General features: G+C 42.6%; 2 protein-coding genes, 1 long non-coding RNA gene and 1 pseudogene across 5 annotated transcripts; 3 read left to right on the forward strand and 1 right to left on the reverse strand.

Annotated features, from left to right (window-relative positions):
* Window positions 1-1,186: 1,186 nt before the first annotated feature.
* Window positions 1,187-5,137, forward strand: LOC116918685. Its single transcript, XM_032924418.2, is given in 4 exon segments — window positions 1,187-4,622; window positions 4,625-4,716; window positions 4,718-4,793; window positions 4,796-5,137. Coding segments are annotated over 4 exon segments (3,810 nt in total). The 3' UTR covers window positions 5,002-5,137.
* A 3,145-nt stretch (window positions 5,138-8,282) lies between these two features.
* LOC116915465 lies at window positions 8,283-10,454 on the forward strand (annotated as a pseudogene).
* Window positions 10,455-10,586: 132 nt separating this feature from the next.
* Window positions 10,587-12,088, forward strand: LOC123469971. Of its 2 annotated transcripts, none has more exons than XM_045169355.1 (4): window positions 10,587-11,281; window positions 11,336-11,452; window positions 11,515-11,815; window positions 11,877-12,088. In XM_045169355.1, the coding sequence occupies exons 1-4, from the start codon at window positions 11,263-11,265 to the stop codon at window positions 11,896-11,898; spliced, it is 459 nt and encodes a 152-aa protein (XP_045025290.1). In that variant the 5' UTR covers window positions 10,587-11,262; the 3' UTR covers window positions 11,899-12,088. The 2 variants fall into 2 exon arrangements, with proteins under 2 accessions (XP_045025290.1, XP_045025289.1); XM_045169354.1 differs by having other exon boundaries at window positions 12,030-12,088.
* Window positions 11,277-13,309, reverse strand: LOC123469972. Of its 2 annotated transcripts, none has more exons than XR_006643263.1 (3): window positions 13,273-13,309; window positions 13,125-13,181; window positions 11,277-12,772 (listed from the first exon to the last, which is right to left on the reverse strand). It is a non-coding gene; the product is annotated as an uncharacterized LOC123469972 (long non-coding RNA). The 2 variants fall into 2 exon arrangements; XR_006643264.1 differs by having other exon boundaries at window positions 13,259-13,295.
* Between the last annotated feature and the right edge of the window lie 519 nt (window positions 13,310-13,828).

A 13,828-nucleotide genomic window follows, 5' to 3' on the forward strand; every position in this document is an offset into this window, starting at 1 on the left:
TTTTGGCTGTTGGAAGGAGGTCCGTAGAATATAATTTTCGCACATCCATTGCACTTCCAAGGTGACTAGCCGACGGACATCCCTGGAACTACCCATTGAGTACATAGATATCTAACGGATGTTCGGCCATGATTCGGACATCCGACGGCAGAAATGTGCTATATGGGGAGTTACGTTGACGTAATTTTTTTGACGTATTACGTATCAGTTTAAAACTACGTATGACTTATACGTATTTCAATACGTCACTAAAATACCGTTGACGTTCCAATCACTAATGGTAACTTGTACCCGGGTATGGACATTAACTTCCCTTCCATGGCGCTCGAAATCGGTTTGTTGAACTGACAAGTTCTAAATGAAGACACATAGGCTTTCACCGATTTCTACGACACCTTTCCACCAATATCGTTCAGCTAACCTAAAGTCGATTTTGCTAATTCCCATATGACCAACCGAGGGTTCATCGTAATGCACTCAAGACTTCTCGTCTCAAAAGTGAAGGAACCACTAAAAGGTATTTCCTCCCTCTCAGCGGATTTTTACGATACAAAACGTCCTTTTTAAGAACAAATGCCTCGTCAAAAAGACTACATTTTCTTTATTTTCTCTTAACTGAATTCTGATGATCCTTTTAGCTTTATCATTCTGTTGAAGAAGAGCGATTTCTTCAGGAGGATGAAAACTTCCCGCGAAGGAACAACACATAGCTTCTGGTAAATCTGTTTCCTCAGGTTCTCCGACTGGAAAACGAGAGAGGGCATCAGCTACCACATTCAAATGCCCTTTGATGTGTTTCATTTGAATTTGGAATTCTTGTAAGGCTAGAAAACAGCGAACATATTTTCCGTCTATATCTTTTTTTGAAAATAGCCATTTTAACGCGGAATTGTCTGTAGAGACAGTGAAACTTCTTCCATAGACATATGGTTTAAGTTTATTCAAAGCCCAGACCAATGCAAGACACTTCAAGGCGTTGCTGTGATAATTCATTTCTGCTTTCCAAGTACTTCGGCTAATGAAGATTGTATAGTGGAATACATTTCGCTCGACCCTAAGGGTGTAGACTTATTTTATTTCAGCATTTTCAAAGGTTTGTTGGTCATGTAGCCTTCCTCGGCCGCGGCACGCCCCCTTTTCCTCAGACTTACTTTTGCTCTGTTGTAAAGAACATCGCTCGACAAACATGTCCCGGCCGCCAAGTCAATTTTTTAGGGGCCGTTTCTACGACCCACGTGTAACCTGTTTCGACCAGACTGTACCCGAGGGAGAAAGGATGCGTGAACGGGAGATGAGTATTCGTTCACATCTCCAACATCCCAGCTATCAGTTAAGAGAAAGATCACCGATTGGTTTTCCTCGGCACCTGTCGCAGTGGGCCAGTAGTGGGTACGGTTTCTTTTCCCCTTTGGAGGACCACGAGGGCCGTTTTTACGACCATCGTACAGAATATCGCGACGATTATTCATACGGTCCAGCAGTCGAGTATAACGATCCCCCCAACGATAGGCGAAAGGACTTTCAGGGCTACTATTGTAGAGACAAAGACTTTTATTTCTACAGCGAGGACGGCCTTTGTTACGACGCGAAGGTCTTTTGCTATCGTTTCGAAGAAGATGGTTTCTATTACAACGTAGGGACGGGTTGCCGTCATGATTCAGGCGGTTTTGCGTGTGATGAGAAAGGCGTGCGTATTCGTGACAGTTCAGACACGTCAGACGAGGATCCCGAAGCAAACGACCCTCCCCCAGTCAATAAAACAGCCCCTCCGCCGAGTGATAAGTCAGGCTCAGCTCATCCGAAGAGTAAGACAGGCCAGCCGACGAGCGGCAAATCCTTATCGAGCGGAAAGAGGACCTCTCCTCCCATCGAGGAAACTAACGCTGTTCCGAGCGTGACTCAACATCAGGTGGAGGAAGAGGTGAATTCGGACCAAGCGAAAAGAAGCCGTCCGTGGCGTCCTAGTTCGACCAGCTCACCAGCACAAGGAGGAGGAGAGGTAGAGGTGGCAGCACCGGTCGTAGTCAATCTTACGCCGACGGAAGCTGTAGCCCCAATCCCGGTGATAACCATCGAAGGAGTGAGCCTACCCGGTGGTTCGGGCTCTCAGCCGCTTTCAGTTTCAAAGGATATCTCGGAAGAGATTTCATCTTTGATGACCAAGGGTATATCGACCGATACCTCGAAGTCCGTTTCTAGAGAATTTCCGCTAGAGTTCGTTGACGCCGAATTTTCTTTAAAACCACCCAAGCTAGATGGCTGGATTTCACGCCGAGTGCCTTTGAAAGCCGACAAAAGCATTGTTAGATCAATTAATGCAGCGGAAGAATCGTTCACTAAAGCGCAATTAAAAATCATGGATATCACTCCACCCTTAATCGATCTATACGCTCGCTTGCATTCGTTGCCGGATAGCGAATCGCTAAAACGCCCGGTACAGTCCGCTCTCCAGCAGTGGGGACGTGCCTTCTTCCACATTACTAAAGGGCGCCGGCGTGCTGTGATCTCTCTCGCCGAGCCTGGAGCAGAATATCTGCTGCGCGATCCTGATGCCTTCGAATCTGGAAAAGAAGCACGCTCGTTTTTCTTTACGGACAGATATATACAGGCCATGTTGACGGACGCCAGCCAAGACAATACCTTGGCGCAAGCAGCTAGAGCTGCAGCCGCTGCACGCTTTCCTTAACGATCGAGTACAAGGCACGTCCTTGTCAATCAACCAGGCTCTACATTTCCACCTCCGCGGTACGGGGCTGGCCAGACAACCCGTGGCGGAAAAGGCAGACGGGGCAGAAGCGACCGTGGTCGTGGGCAGCGTGGCAACGCTTGGCTGCAAGGAGGAAGAAGGTATGTCGCTTAAAATGCTAAACAATTGACTCCTTGTAAGACGGCCCCAGAACCCCCCTTTGTGCCTTATCCGCAAATCGAGATTCCGTTGAATCCCGTCGTTATTCCGGGTCCGCATCAGGGCCCTCAGGCGGTAGCATCGAGGCTTAAACATTTCGCAGCGCGTTGGTCTGCTGTAACTTCCGATCAGTGGGTTTTAGAAGTGGTCATTGAGGGCTTTTCTATCGATTTCATTTCCGAACCAATCCAGAAAATTTTTCCACCACAGATCGTAATGTCGGCCGAAATGTCTGCGGTTTGTGACGCGGAAGTGCGCGAGTTATTGTCGAAGCGCGCGATATCCGAGGTTACGGATGGATCATCCGGCTTCGTTTGCTCTTTCTTTTGTATAAAGATAAAGCAACCAGGTCAATTTAGGCCTATAGTTAATTTGAAACCGCTGAAAAAATTCATTCGGTATCAACATTTCAAGATGGAGAATCTCGAGTCCGTACGCTTCCTAGTCAGAAAGGGAGATTGGTTGGCGAAAGTAGATCTTAAGGACGCCTATTTTACTGTAGCAGTTAAGGAATCGCACCACAAGTACTTGTGATTTCGCTGGAAAGAGCGCGTTTTTCAGTTCAACTGCATGGCCTTTGGCCTTGCCCCCGCTCCCAGAATTTTCACTAAAATTCTTAAAACAATCATGGCCTTTTTGCGACGTCAGGGCATCCGGCTGGTCATTTATTTAGATGACGTTTTGATTTTGAACGATTCAAAAAATGGGCTGTTGTCGGACATAAATAGAGTTATTGAACTCCTCCAATCGCTCGGCTTCCTGATCAATTGGAAAAAATCGATTATCGTACCTACTCAAACGATAGAATATTTGGGCTTAATCGTAGACTCGAGTGACCCATCTTTTTCGCTTCCTGACAGCAAAGCGGCAGCAGTCAAGGAGATGTGCACGTTGGTTCTATCCGAGGGTAGGATATCCTTACGAACACTAGCCTCGATACAAGGCAACTTCTCTTGGGCAATTTCGGCCATTCCGTTCGCGCAGTCGCATTACCGCAGCCTACAACGCTTTTATATTTCTAATGCGCAATGGGTTAACTTTAACCTGGAAGTTAAAGTTTGTTTGTCACCAAGCGCGTGGCTGGACCTCAGTTGGTGGGTGGCCAATATCGAAAAAGCGAACGGCAAAATGTTTTTTCTGCGCGACCCAGATTTTGAAATTTTTTCGGATGCGTCGCTGACGGGATGGGGAGTGGTGTGCAATGGGATTACTACTCGGGGCCCTGGGACATTGCAAGATAAAGATAAACACATTAACGAATTAGAACTCCTAGGGGCATTTTTTGCGATCCAGGTCTTCTTGACTAATAAATCGGAGATTGTAATTCGAATATTCTTGGATAACGTGACGGCGGTCAGTTATGTGAATAAATGCGGTGGAACGAGATCAGCCGCTCTCACAACCACGGCCAGAGCCATTTCCGCTTGGTGCGAAGCGAGAAAGATTTCGGTGGAAGTGGTCCATCTTGCGGGTGAGCTTAACACTATCGCGGACCGTGAGTCTAGAGCCGAGGCCGACGCTAGTGACTGGCGATTAGATATAAACATGTTCGTTTTAATTTCAAAAATATGAAAGATGGATACTGATCTGTTCGCCGCGTCCTGGAACAATCAGTTACCCCAGTTTATTTCATGGGGTCCCCAGCCTGGGGCAATCGCGGCCAACGCTTTTTCCGTTAATTGGAAAAATATTCACGGCTATGCGTTTCCCCCTTTTCCTAAATTTTTAAATGCCTCGAGAAGTTCCGGCGAGAGAAGGCGTCGATCATACTAATCTGTCCCATCTGGACAGGCCAGCCCTGGTTCCCAATTTTTATTGGAGCACGCATGCGACATCCCCCGGCTCCTGCGTCCGTCACCAGCGCTCCTAACATCAGCACGAGGCGAACCTACCCGCTGCTCGAATCCGGCTCTCTGAATTTAGCCGCTTGGAAACTCTCAGGCGATCATACGACGTGCAGGGTTTTTCGCAGCCGGCTATTGAACTTTTCCTGGTGGGGAGCCGTGCCAATACAAACGCTGCATATGAATCCGCCTGGGTCAATTGGAGAAATTGGTGTTTGGAGTGGAGTTGCGATCCCCTGCGTAGTGATCTAGCCTTAGCATCAGCCTTTCTCGCCCATCTACACGCATCGGGTAAATCGTACAGTACTATAAATTTGCATAGATCTATGCTGTCAGCGACTCTGTCTGCCATCGACGGCATACCGATCGGCCAGCAGCCGCTCATAGTCAAGCTACTGAAAGGATGCTACAATCAGAATCCGCCAAGACCCCGTTACGATTTCACTTGGGACCCAAACCGTGTCTTTCAATTTATGTCCTCATTGGGCAGTAATGAGTTTCTTCCCTTGCCTCCCTTGTCCGGGAAATTAGTTACCCTCCTAGCTCTCGCCACTCTGCTAAGGGTGTCTGAGCTAGCCTTCATCGCTTTCGCGTCAGTAGAATTGGCTGTAAATACGGTCAGATTCTCCCTTTCAAATCCTCGCAAGTCGCAGCGAAGCGGACCATTACAATCGTTCACACTATCAGCATGCCCCGACCTAAACACTTGCCCAGTAGAAGCGTTGCGATTTTACGTAAATCGTACTAGTATCAATAGACCACCGATGCCAGCCAAACAACGTTCGGCAGATTCTACAATCGCGAAACAACAACAACATTCGCGGCATCAGTTATGGCCGATGCCTAAACTTTAAAGTCAGCCTTAGGCTCGAGTTGAATGTATTCCGCTATACAATTGAAAATTACCAGAGTGATCGCTATGAGATCACGATGGGTAATTGTAATTGTATTAGGAAGGAATGAGAGAGACCCTAAGGGTCTCTATTCCCAACCCTCAACCCACCCTCTCCTTTCTTCTATTCCTACAGCTTTATGTTGCATTTTGTGCCTGCCATATCTCAGGATTCAGCCGGAAAGGCATTCCAAAAGAGGCCGGACAGGAGGCAGCACCGATCGACTAACGTGAACAAACGTCCTGCCAAAATAATCTGTCCCTCTCCCTGTTGCTCAACATGTTCCCCTCAAGAAGCTATACTCAATTTATGTTGTCACCTATATCGGCTTTTTCTGACAAGCTGTCAGTTTTTATGCCTCTGAAAGATTCGTCCTCTCTTTCGTTTAATGTGCTCTATATGTGAAGTATTTCTTTTGTCAATGTTATTGTGTTCGGCACGCGGCCGCCTGCGATCAGAATAAGTTTGAGGAAAAGGGAGGTGCTGCGGCCGAGGAAGGCTACATGACCTTCAAATCTTTGAAAATGCTGAAATAAAATAAGTCTACACCCTTAGGGTCTCTCTCATTCCTTCCTAATACAATTACAAAAACACTAATGTATCTATCAGTAGAATAAGACACTAAATGTTTCAATTCTTTTGTAAAATTCGTTTATTTACGGCAGTTGAACTTGGTTATAATAGCGAGGTAAGGTGAAATTAACGACGAAACCATGGGGAAATCTATTCGACAAAAGTGATCTCCTTTCTCATCCTCTCCAATTTTTCTTCTTCTTCTTCTTTCTTCTTCGTTGCTTCCGCGATCTTCAGGCGGTCACACCTTTCTTTATCCCTTCTTTTTTCTCTTTTTGCAATGGTCTCTCCTCTTATACTACGAATTGGTAATAAATAGTCAACTTTCCTCGGTAACTGAGATTGCCGTCTTGAATTGACTGTTCTTTTTCTTTCTGTCTGCTTTGCTACTTCTGTTTTATCTTCTTTTTCCTTTGCTTAACGCAAACGCCTTTCTTCTATGGCTTTCTCTCTAACTTTATGCTCTTCTACTCTTTCTTTTCTTTTTTGTACAAACCGTATATAGCCCTTTCTTCTTCACTTAAAAAACTATTCTCTTTCTGGCAAGCGCAAGCCTTCTTTTCTACCGTCAATCCTTCCAATTGAGAGAGATCTACTTTAGCCGTCAATTTGCACTTAAATTGTTTCTATCCGACGGACATCCCTGGAACTACTCCTAGAGTACATGGATATCAAACGGATGTTCGGCCTTTAATAGGACATCCGACGGCAGAAGTGTGCTTTGTGGGAAGTGGAACCTGTCATCAGGCTTTCCGACTTTCTTGACTTGGTTTGAATTTTAATCTGTCTGAAAATCTAACAATTAATGTAGCGGGACACGAATTGTTTCATCACCTTGTTGCCAGAATGCCAACTCTTCTTTGGAGTACTGACGAATGTTACAAATTTCTGAGTTTTCAGAAAGTTTCTTGAGGGCTGGTTGAAACGGACGTTCATCGTTGGGTAAAGGTTCTTCCTCAGCCACGGGTTGACGCAACAGGGCATCAGCTACCCTATTTTCGGTACATTTTTTATGTTCAATGATGAAATCGAATTCTTGAAGTTGCAGAATCCATCGGGAAAGTTTCCCTCGAATGTCTTTTTTCTGGGCTAGCCATCGGACCACATTATTATCAGTTTTAACTCAAAATGACTGTCCATACAAGTAGTGACGAAAGTTCGACAGAGTCCACGCTAAAGCAAGACATTCCAGTTCATTCGAGTGATAATTTGTCTCGGCAGATGATAGGTGTCGAATGATGTAAGAAATAGGGTGAAAACCCTCTGTAGACAGCTGCATCAAGACCACTCCGAAATCATCAAGAAGTCCTAGTCCACTAGCATCAATATTTTCTTAAATCGGATGAATCAGTACAGGGGCGTTCACCAATAGGACTTTTTGAAAAGCTAGGGCTTGGCATCTATCCCATTTCCAAGGCGTATTTTTCTTTAGAAGGTCATACAGTGGTGAAGCAAGTGAAGCAAACCCATCAATGAAATGTCGATAGTAGGACACTATTCAATCGTTAAAATTCACCTATTTTTGGAATCATCACAACAGGGGATGGCCATGGACTAGAAAACGGTTTGATGATATCAGATTCAAGCATTTCTTTAACTTCAGACTAGAGGGCACGTCTTTCCATGTTACTGACTCTGTAGGGCAAAAATCGAATGGGTTGATGATCTCTGGTGTCGATATGGTGTTTACCGACGGTGGTAGATTTCAAGGACAAAGAAAGTTCGTGATGGAAAAAATTGCTATACAACACCTACCAGAACTCTTTGGAAGCCTGAGAGAACCTTATGCAAAAACGCCGTTTCTGCGGTTCTCTCAGTGCTTTCAGTGCTCTCAGTTATACCAGAGTAATAGAATACTATATATATAAGAACCGCAAAAACGACGTTTTTGCATAAGGTTCTCTCAGGCTTCTAAAAAAGTTCTGGTAGGTACAGTTTCCTGCACAAAAAGGTGAACACCGATTTATTTTGAAAATGCCATCTGTGGATAGAAAATATTAATAGTTTACCTTTTTAAGGAAAGGTAGGGTGGTTTTGGCGCAAAATCATCATAAGGAGGGTTGGGTAATGTCAGTCCAGACACCTGTTTTTGGCCCTAGGTATTAAATGTCTGGAAAAAAGTATAGACTGTATATCGGTAGACTCTCCTACCCCCCGGCTAAGTAGAACAATTTCTGCAATACGAAACAGAGTCTTTCCATTACTCGTTATTGTCATTATCGGGTGAGGTAATCGGGTAGCATATGGAAACACCAAATTATTTTTATCAGTATGCTAGCTGTCTGTTAGTAAATTGTTGGTGGCTTATTGGATACGTTTTCGTCGGCGACGCGGGAGATCCGCGTTCTAGTCTTGGATCTTATAAATATATATAAAATTATTGTAGCCATGAAAATAGTAAAATCGTTTACGAATTATATATGAATACTTGTTTAGATATTTTTAATATAATATATCTCATCAATGAAAAATATTCAATTATATTCATTAGCTAGTTCTGCTCTGAACACCATTAACGTAAACAAACTTTGAACGCGGATAAATAATTTGCTGTTTTCATATGTTACCCGATTACCCGACCCGATAATGACAATAACGAGTAGGGGAAAGAATCTATTTTGTATTGTAAAAATTGTTTTACTTAGCCGGGGGGTAGGGGAGTCTACCGATAATACAGTCTACACTTTTTTCCAGACATTTAATACCTAGGGCAAAAAAAAGTGTCTGGACTGACATTACCCAACCCCCCTTATGATGATTTTGCGCCAAAACCGCCCTACCTCTCGTTAAAAAGGTTAACTATTAATATTTTCTACCCACAGATGGCTTTTTCAAAATAAATCGGTGTTCACCTTTTTGTGCAGGATACTGTACACCCGAGTCCATAAATATCTACCCCCCCCCCAAAAAAAAAGGCGCGAAATATAAAAACCGTCTACCGCTGCAAAATTGTTTTTGCGCATAGTGTTACGCATCGGCACAGCGAGTATACAAAGAGTAAGAAACATGTTTTCGTCACAAAAATAAGGGGGTGGGGGTTAGAAAAATGAAAATGGTTGACACTGGTTATTTTAAGAGAATATCCGGCCCAATTGTCTTGAAAATGGCACGTGTAGTGGAGCGCTTTATAGAGCCTTTGCCCGAGTTTCATCGAAATACTTATCGTTCAACTCGAGCCATTCGCATCAAAACAATTCAGCTTCATCGAAATGGAGTTGAAAAGGACAGAATTGTGCAACTTTTAAATATCAATAAAAAATCAGTCCAACTTTGGATAAAACGATACAATGAAAAGAGACATTTAGAACTCCAGGTGAATTCGGACGGAAGACCAAGTTTGACAACAGAAGACGAAAACTTCTTACTGGCTTGTTCAGGTTACTATAATATGTCACGACTCTTTCATCAAAAGTTTAAAAGTTGTTTCATAATATGACAGCGACCATGAACAACTTCGAAAATTCACTAGATTTTGCTGGAAGAGTTGGTCTTGGCAACTTATCCAAACAATCTATATCACGACGTCTATCAAATGCAGGAATAACCTCTCGTGTTGCAGCAATAAAGGATATTCTTTCGGATGAACATCGAGCTGCGTGACTTCACTTTGCGAGACGATACGTCAATTATCCATTGGAATTTTGGCGCTGGATGGTTTTCACGGACGAGAAATCGTGGTCGTCAGCATCGCACGGCCAAATACGAGTTCGTAGATTACCAAATAAAAGATTCGCAAGAGAAAATATTTATTCAATCAAGCGAAGTGGGAGAATGATCGTCAGTGTTTGGGGAGGGATGTGGTTGGGTGGACTCACTCCCTGTATCGTGTTATGAACAACTTGACATCCGCAAAATACGTGACAAACGTGTTGGAAGGAGTTTTACTTCCATACGCTGAAGAAGTTTTCCCAGCGGGAGAGCCCGTCACGTTCGTGCAAGACAAGTAAAACTCGATAAAAATTTCACTTAATTTATCTATTAATAAGGTCTTTTTATTTCAGTTCGACGATTCATAACGCAATTCATACTAGAAATTGGTTAGCTCAACACCCACAGCTAATTGCGCTCGACTGGCCTACGAAAGGTGAGGACATGAACCCCATCGAAAACGTTTGGGGATACCTTGTCTGTAAACTGACAAATTCGAGAACTCCCGAAGGAATGCCCTTTCACGCCCGGGACTCAAATAATGCAAACCAGTTATTTGATTTGGTTAGCTATGAATGGGGGAAATTGTGACTGATGAAGCGTATCTTCAAAATCTGATTGAAAGTATGCCTATTCGTCTTCAAAGTGTTATTGATGCACAAGGTGGTTGGACTAGATTCTGATTAAAAATTCACCTTTATTCTTGTCTGCCAGCTGCCATAATATTACACTGTTAAAAATGGGTTTCATTTATGGAGGGTTTAAACCCTCGGAATTTCGATCACCATATCGGTTATCGATACCCCTACTTGTTTTTGGTGGAAAAAACCCTCGTTGCGTGATTTGACGGGATTTAATCCTTTCTTCAGCACGGTTTTATCTGTTGTTAAATAACCCGTAAATTTTAATAGTTTAAATTATAAATAACGACTAAAAAAAACTCTTGTTTTTAAATATCGAGGGTAAAAACTTTGTCAATGTTTAATAATCGATTCTTATCGGCCTGTCAATTTGGCGCCTTTCAGTGATTGCATGTTATTTTCTTATATTCGAAACTTAAACAAGTTAAAATAAGACATCATGGCAAATTTCGAGAAGTATAAAGTTGTTAGTGATGAACTTGAGAATTTAAGGTGTTTCATTGGGGAGTGCAATTTTGGCATTGTAATAAATGTAAGTGCAGCTGAATTGCTGAAACATTTTCGAGTATGTCATCGAAAAGACATTCAGTTTTCCAGCCCTTGCCTCTTTTCCAAGAACTGCTTCCATTCTCAGCCTTTCAAATCTTACGACACTCTATACAAACACCTTAGATTGTACCACGCAGGCTTTTTTCAGATTGAAGAGCAGCAGTTAGTTGAAGGTGCTGATCACGTACACCAGACAATGACATCTTGACATGTTCATACAAGATGAAGGTACATATACTTTTTTATTTCTTCAATACTTTGTTTTACAAATATTCTTTTCAGGCAATCTGCATCAGCAACATCAGAACGTAGCTGAAGGGTATCTCGAACATGTTGCTCTGCTTGGTGATGCCCAACCACAACCTGATGATGCTCCCGTATATCCCAACATGGATACTGGTAAAGTTTTATAAACAGAAATAGTATTGATAAATAATTTATTTTTGTGAATGTTTCAATAGGTCTTCTTGCTGGCAAATTAATCAGAGATCTTCTTGCAGTTCGTAAACTAACACAAATGGATATTCAAGAAGTTATGAAGGGAACGGAGACCCTTGTGAAGGCTTTTATCAAGCAAACCCTTTCGGATGCGACTGATCTAATGTTGAGAGAAACAGGGTGCGATCATTCTGATGTCTTATATACTCTCGATCCAGCACAACTTGATCTCTTTGCTGGACTAAAAAACCAGTACAGTCAAATCAAATTCTTCAAAGAGAAGTTCAACTTGATTATGCCCGTTAAAGTAGAACTTCCTGCAAGGTAAGCTAAACGATTTACTGATGTGCAATTAAATAATCCATCATTTGTTTTTCTATATCAGACCGGAGGATTTAAGATTATAGCTTTACTCTTAAGTTCTGTGCCTGTTTCCATCGTTTCCCGCTTCAATTTTTCCAACCTGTTCTATCCTATTCGTACTATAGGTTATGCCTATTGCTTGCTTTTATGCTTTTTTGTCACTGTTTATTAAAAGGGAAAAACAAAGATTAAAAATACAGGCTGTTTGATCATTCGTAAAGAATGGAATTTAAATCAATTGTTTCCTTTTAATTATTTATTTTATTTAAATTTTAATTAGATTAAGAGTTTTTATTTGTGAATTATGAGGGTTTAAAACCAGAAATTTCGAGGGTTTAATACCAGGAATTTCGAGGGTTTTAATCCTCGACCACCGTCAGCTTAATCAGCTGACATAATCGAGGGTTAAAAACCCTCGAAGTGGACGAATTGTTTTTCGAGGGTTTTTCCTCTCGAAAAACGATATCTTTTTTTAACAGTGTAAGTTATAATTTATTTGACTTCCTTGTTTTTCTGAAATATTGCAATTATCATTTGATTCCTTTGAAATACAATATTTAAATTTTTGTAAAGCTTTTGTATGGCTTAAAAAATATGCATATCGCCCATCCTTCTCATTTATTTTGCGACGAAAAAAGGTATCTCTAACTCTACGCATACTTTCAATCAGCTTACAATGACAGTAAGCGCCAAACCAATTTTGTTGCGGTACTTTTTTTTCGCGCCTTTTTTTTTGGCGGGGGGGGGGTAGATATTTATGGACTCGGGTGTACTGTATTTGCAGAGCAAATTGGTCATTTCATGACGATAGATCGATGGAATCCTTTCTAATGGTTTTAACAGGAACTCACGAATTTCTTTGTCAGTTTTGCCTTCTGTAAAGTTGCAGATTGTTTCTTCCTTTAGTTCTGGCCACGTCTGTGCATGAAAAGATTAAATTTTGGCAATTCTTACGCCGGTGTGAAAAGTAATCGGTTGAAGAGATGAGTTAAGGACAGGTACATAAAAGTGGTCAGTGATATCTGTTAGGATACAGTTAGGGATCACCCATTCTGCGCCGGGTTCGGCAGAATACGTGTGTTTTACAACCCAGTGTTTGTTTTGGTATTGAGTAAAACTATTTTCGTCGTTAATCAGACAGGTTGTGGGTACAAACACTAGGGTGGACGGTGGTAGAATAGTTAGTTGAGCGACCGACAGTAACATAGATGAGGGTTCGTCATCCAATGGAAGGGTGGTGTTATTATAATGGGCGAGTGGCCTCACTTACCTCTTTCCGTTTGAAGGGTAGATGGAAGTTCCTCAATTTTCCGTATCCAGTCGGCCCCTTGTATTAGATCATGGGAGAGTTTCTCAAGTATTGGAATTTGAAAAATATTTAAATCTAATTGTCAACTCTAATACCTGCGATTCAATACCTTTGTAAATTAACTTAGGCAGGTTCTACCACTGGTTTATTTGAAACTGAGTTTTGACACAAGAAATGGCGTCTGCCTTTACACAGGGAAAAATTCTAACAACGGCTATTGCCGATATCGGCCACCAAGAAGGCTCTGCTCGGCAGCGCCCCTGGCGGCCTACACAAGGTTTACAATTATAACACAAATCATAAATCAAAAACAGTAGGCCGTCTGACGGGCCTTCCAAACTTGGATACTCTTTCTTCTTGTGGGTTTTTACAATCCGCAACATCCTCCCCGCCGGAATCGCCAGCGTCCTCGCGCGATTCCAAATTCTTCTTACGGAGCGGATTCTTCTTTTTTGTAGACGTAGTCTTCTCCACTGTGCCGATTCCGGTATCATCGACGGGCGTGTCGATATCGGCTTGAACTTCTAATGGATAGACAGTCTGGATGCTCCTGGTGGTTTCCTTACCCGAACGTAGTCGTAAAACAACCGCTCGCACCTTGGCGTCGGTTCCAGGTATCACTCCTGTAACAATAGCTGTCGGCCACGAAACACGTTTGATGTTAG

Source organism: Daphnia magna, linkage group LG2 (genome assembly GCF_020631705.1).
Source record: "Daphnia magna isolate NIES linkage group LG2, ASM2063170v1.1, whole genome shotgun sequence".
In the NCBI taxonomy this organism is placed as follows: domain Eukaryota; kingdom Metazoa; phylum Arthropoda; class Branchiopoda; order Diplostraca; family Daphniidae; genus Daphnia; species Daphnia magna.

What these genes read in the sequence shown, in the direction of transcription:
- LOC123469971 (XM_045169354.1), top strand. An exon ending in ATATCCCAACATGGATACTG is followed by an intron (nt 11,453 to 11,514) that starts GTAAAGTTTTAT and finishes ATGTTTCAATAG; the next exon opens with GTCTTCTTGCTGGCAAATTA. An exon ending in AAAGTAGAACTTCCTGCAAG is followed by an intron (nt 11,816 to 12,029) that starts GTAAGCTAAACG and finishes GTTTATTAAAAG; the next exon opens with GGAAAAACAAAGATTAAAAA.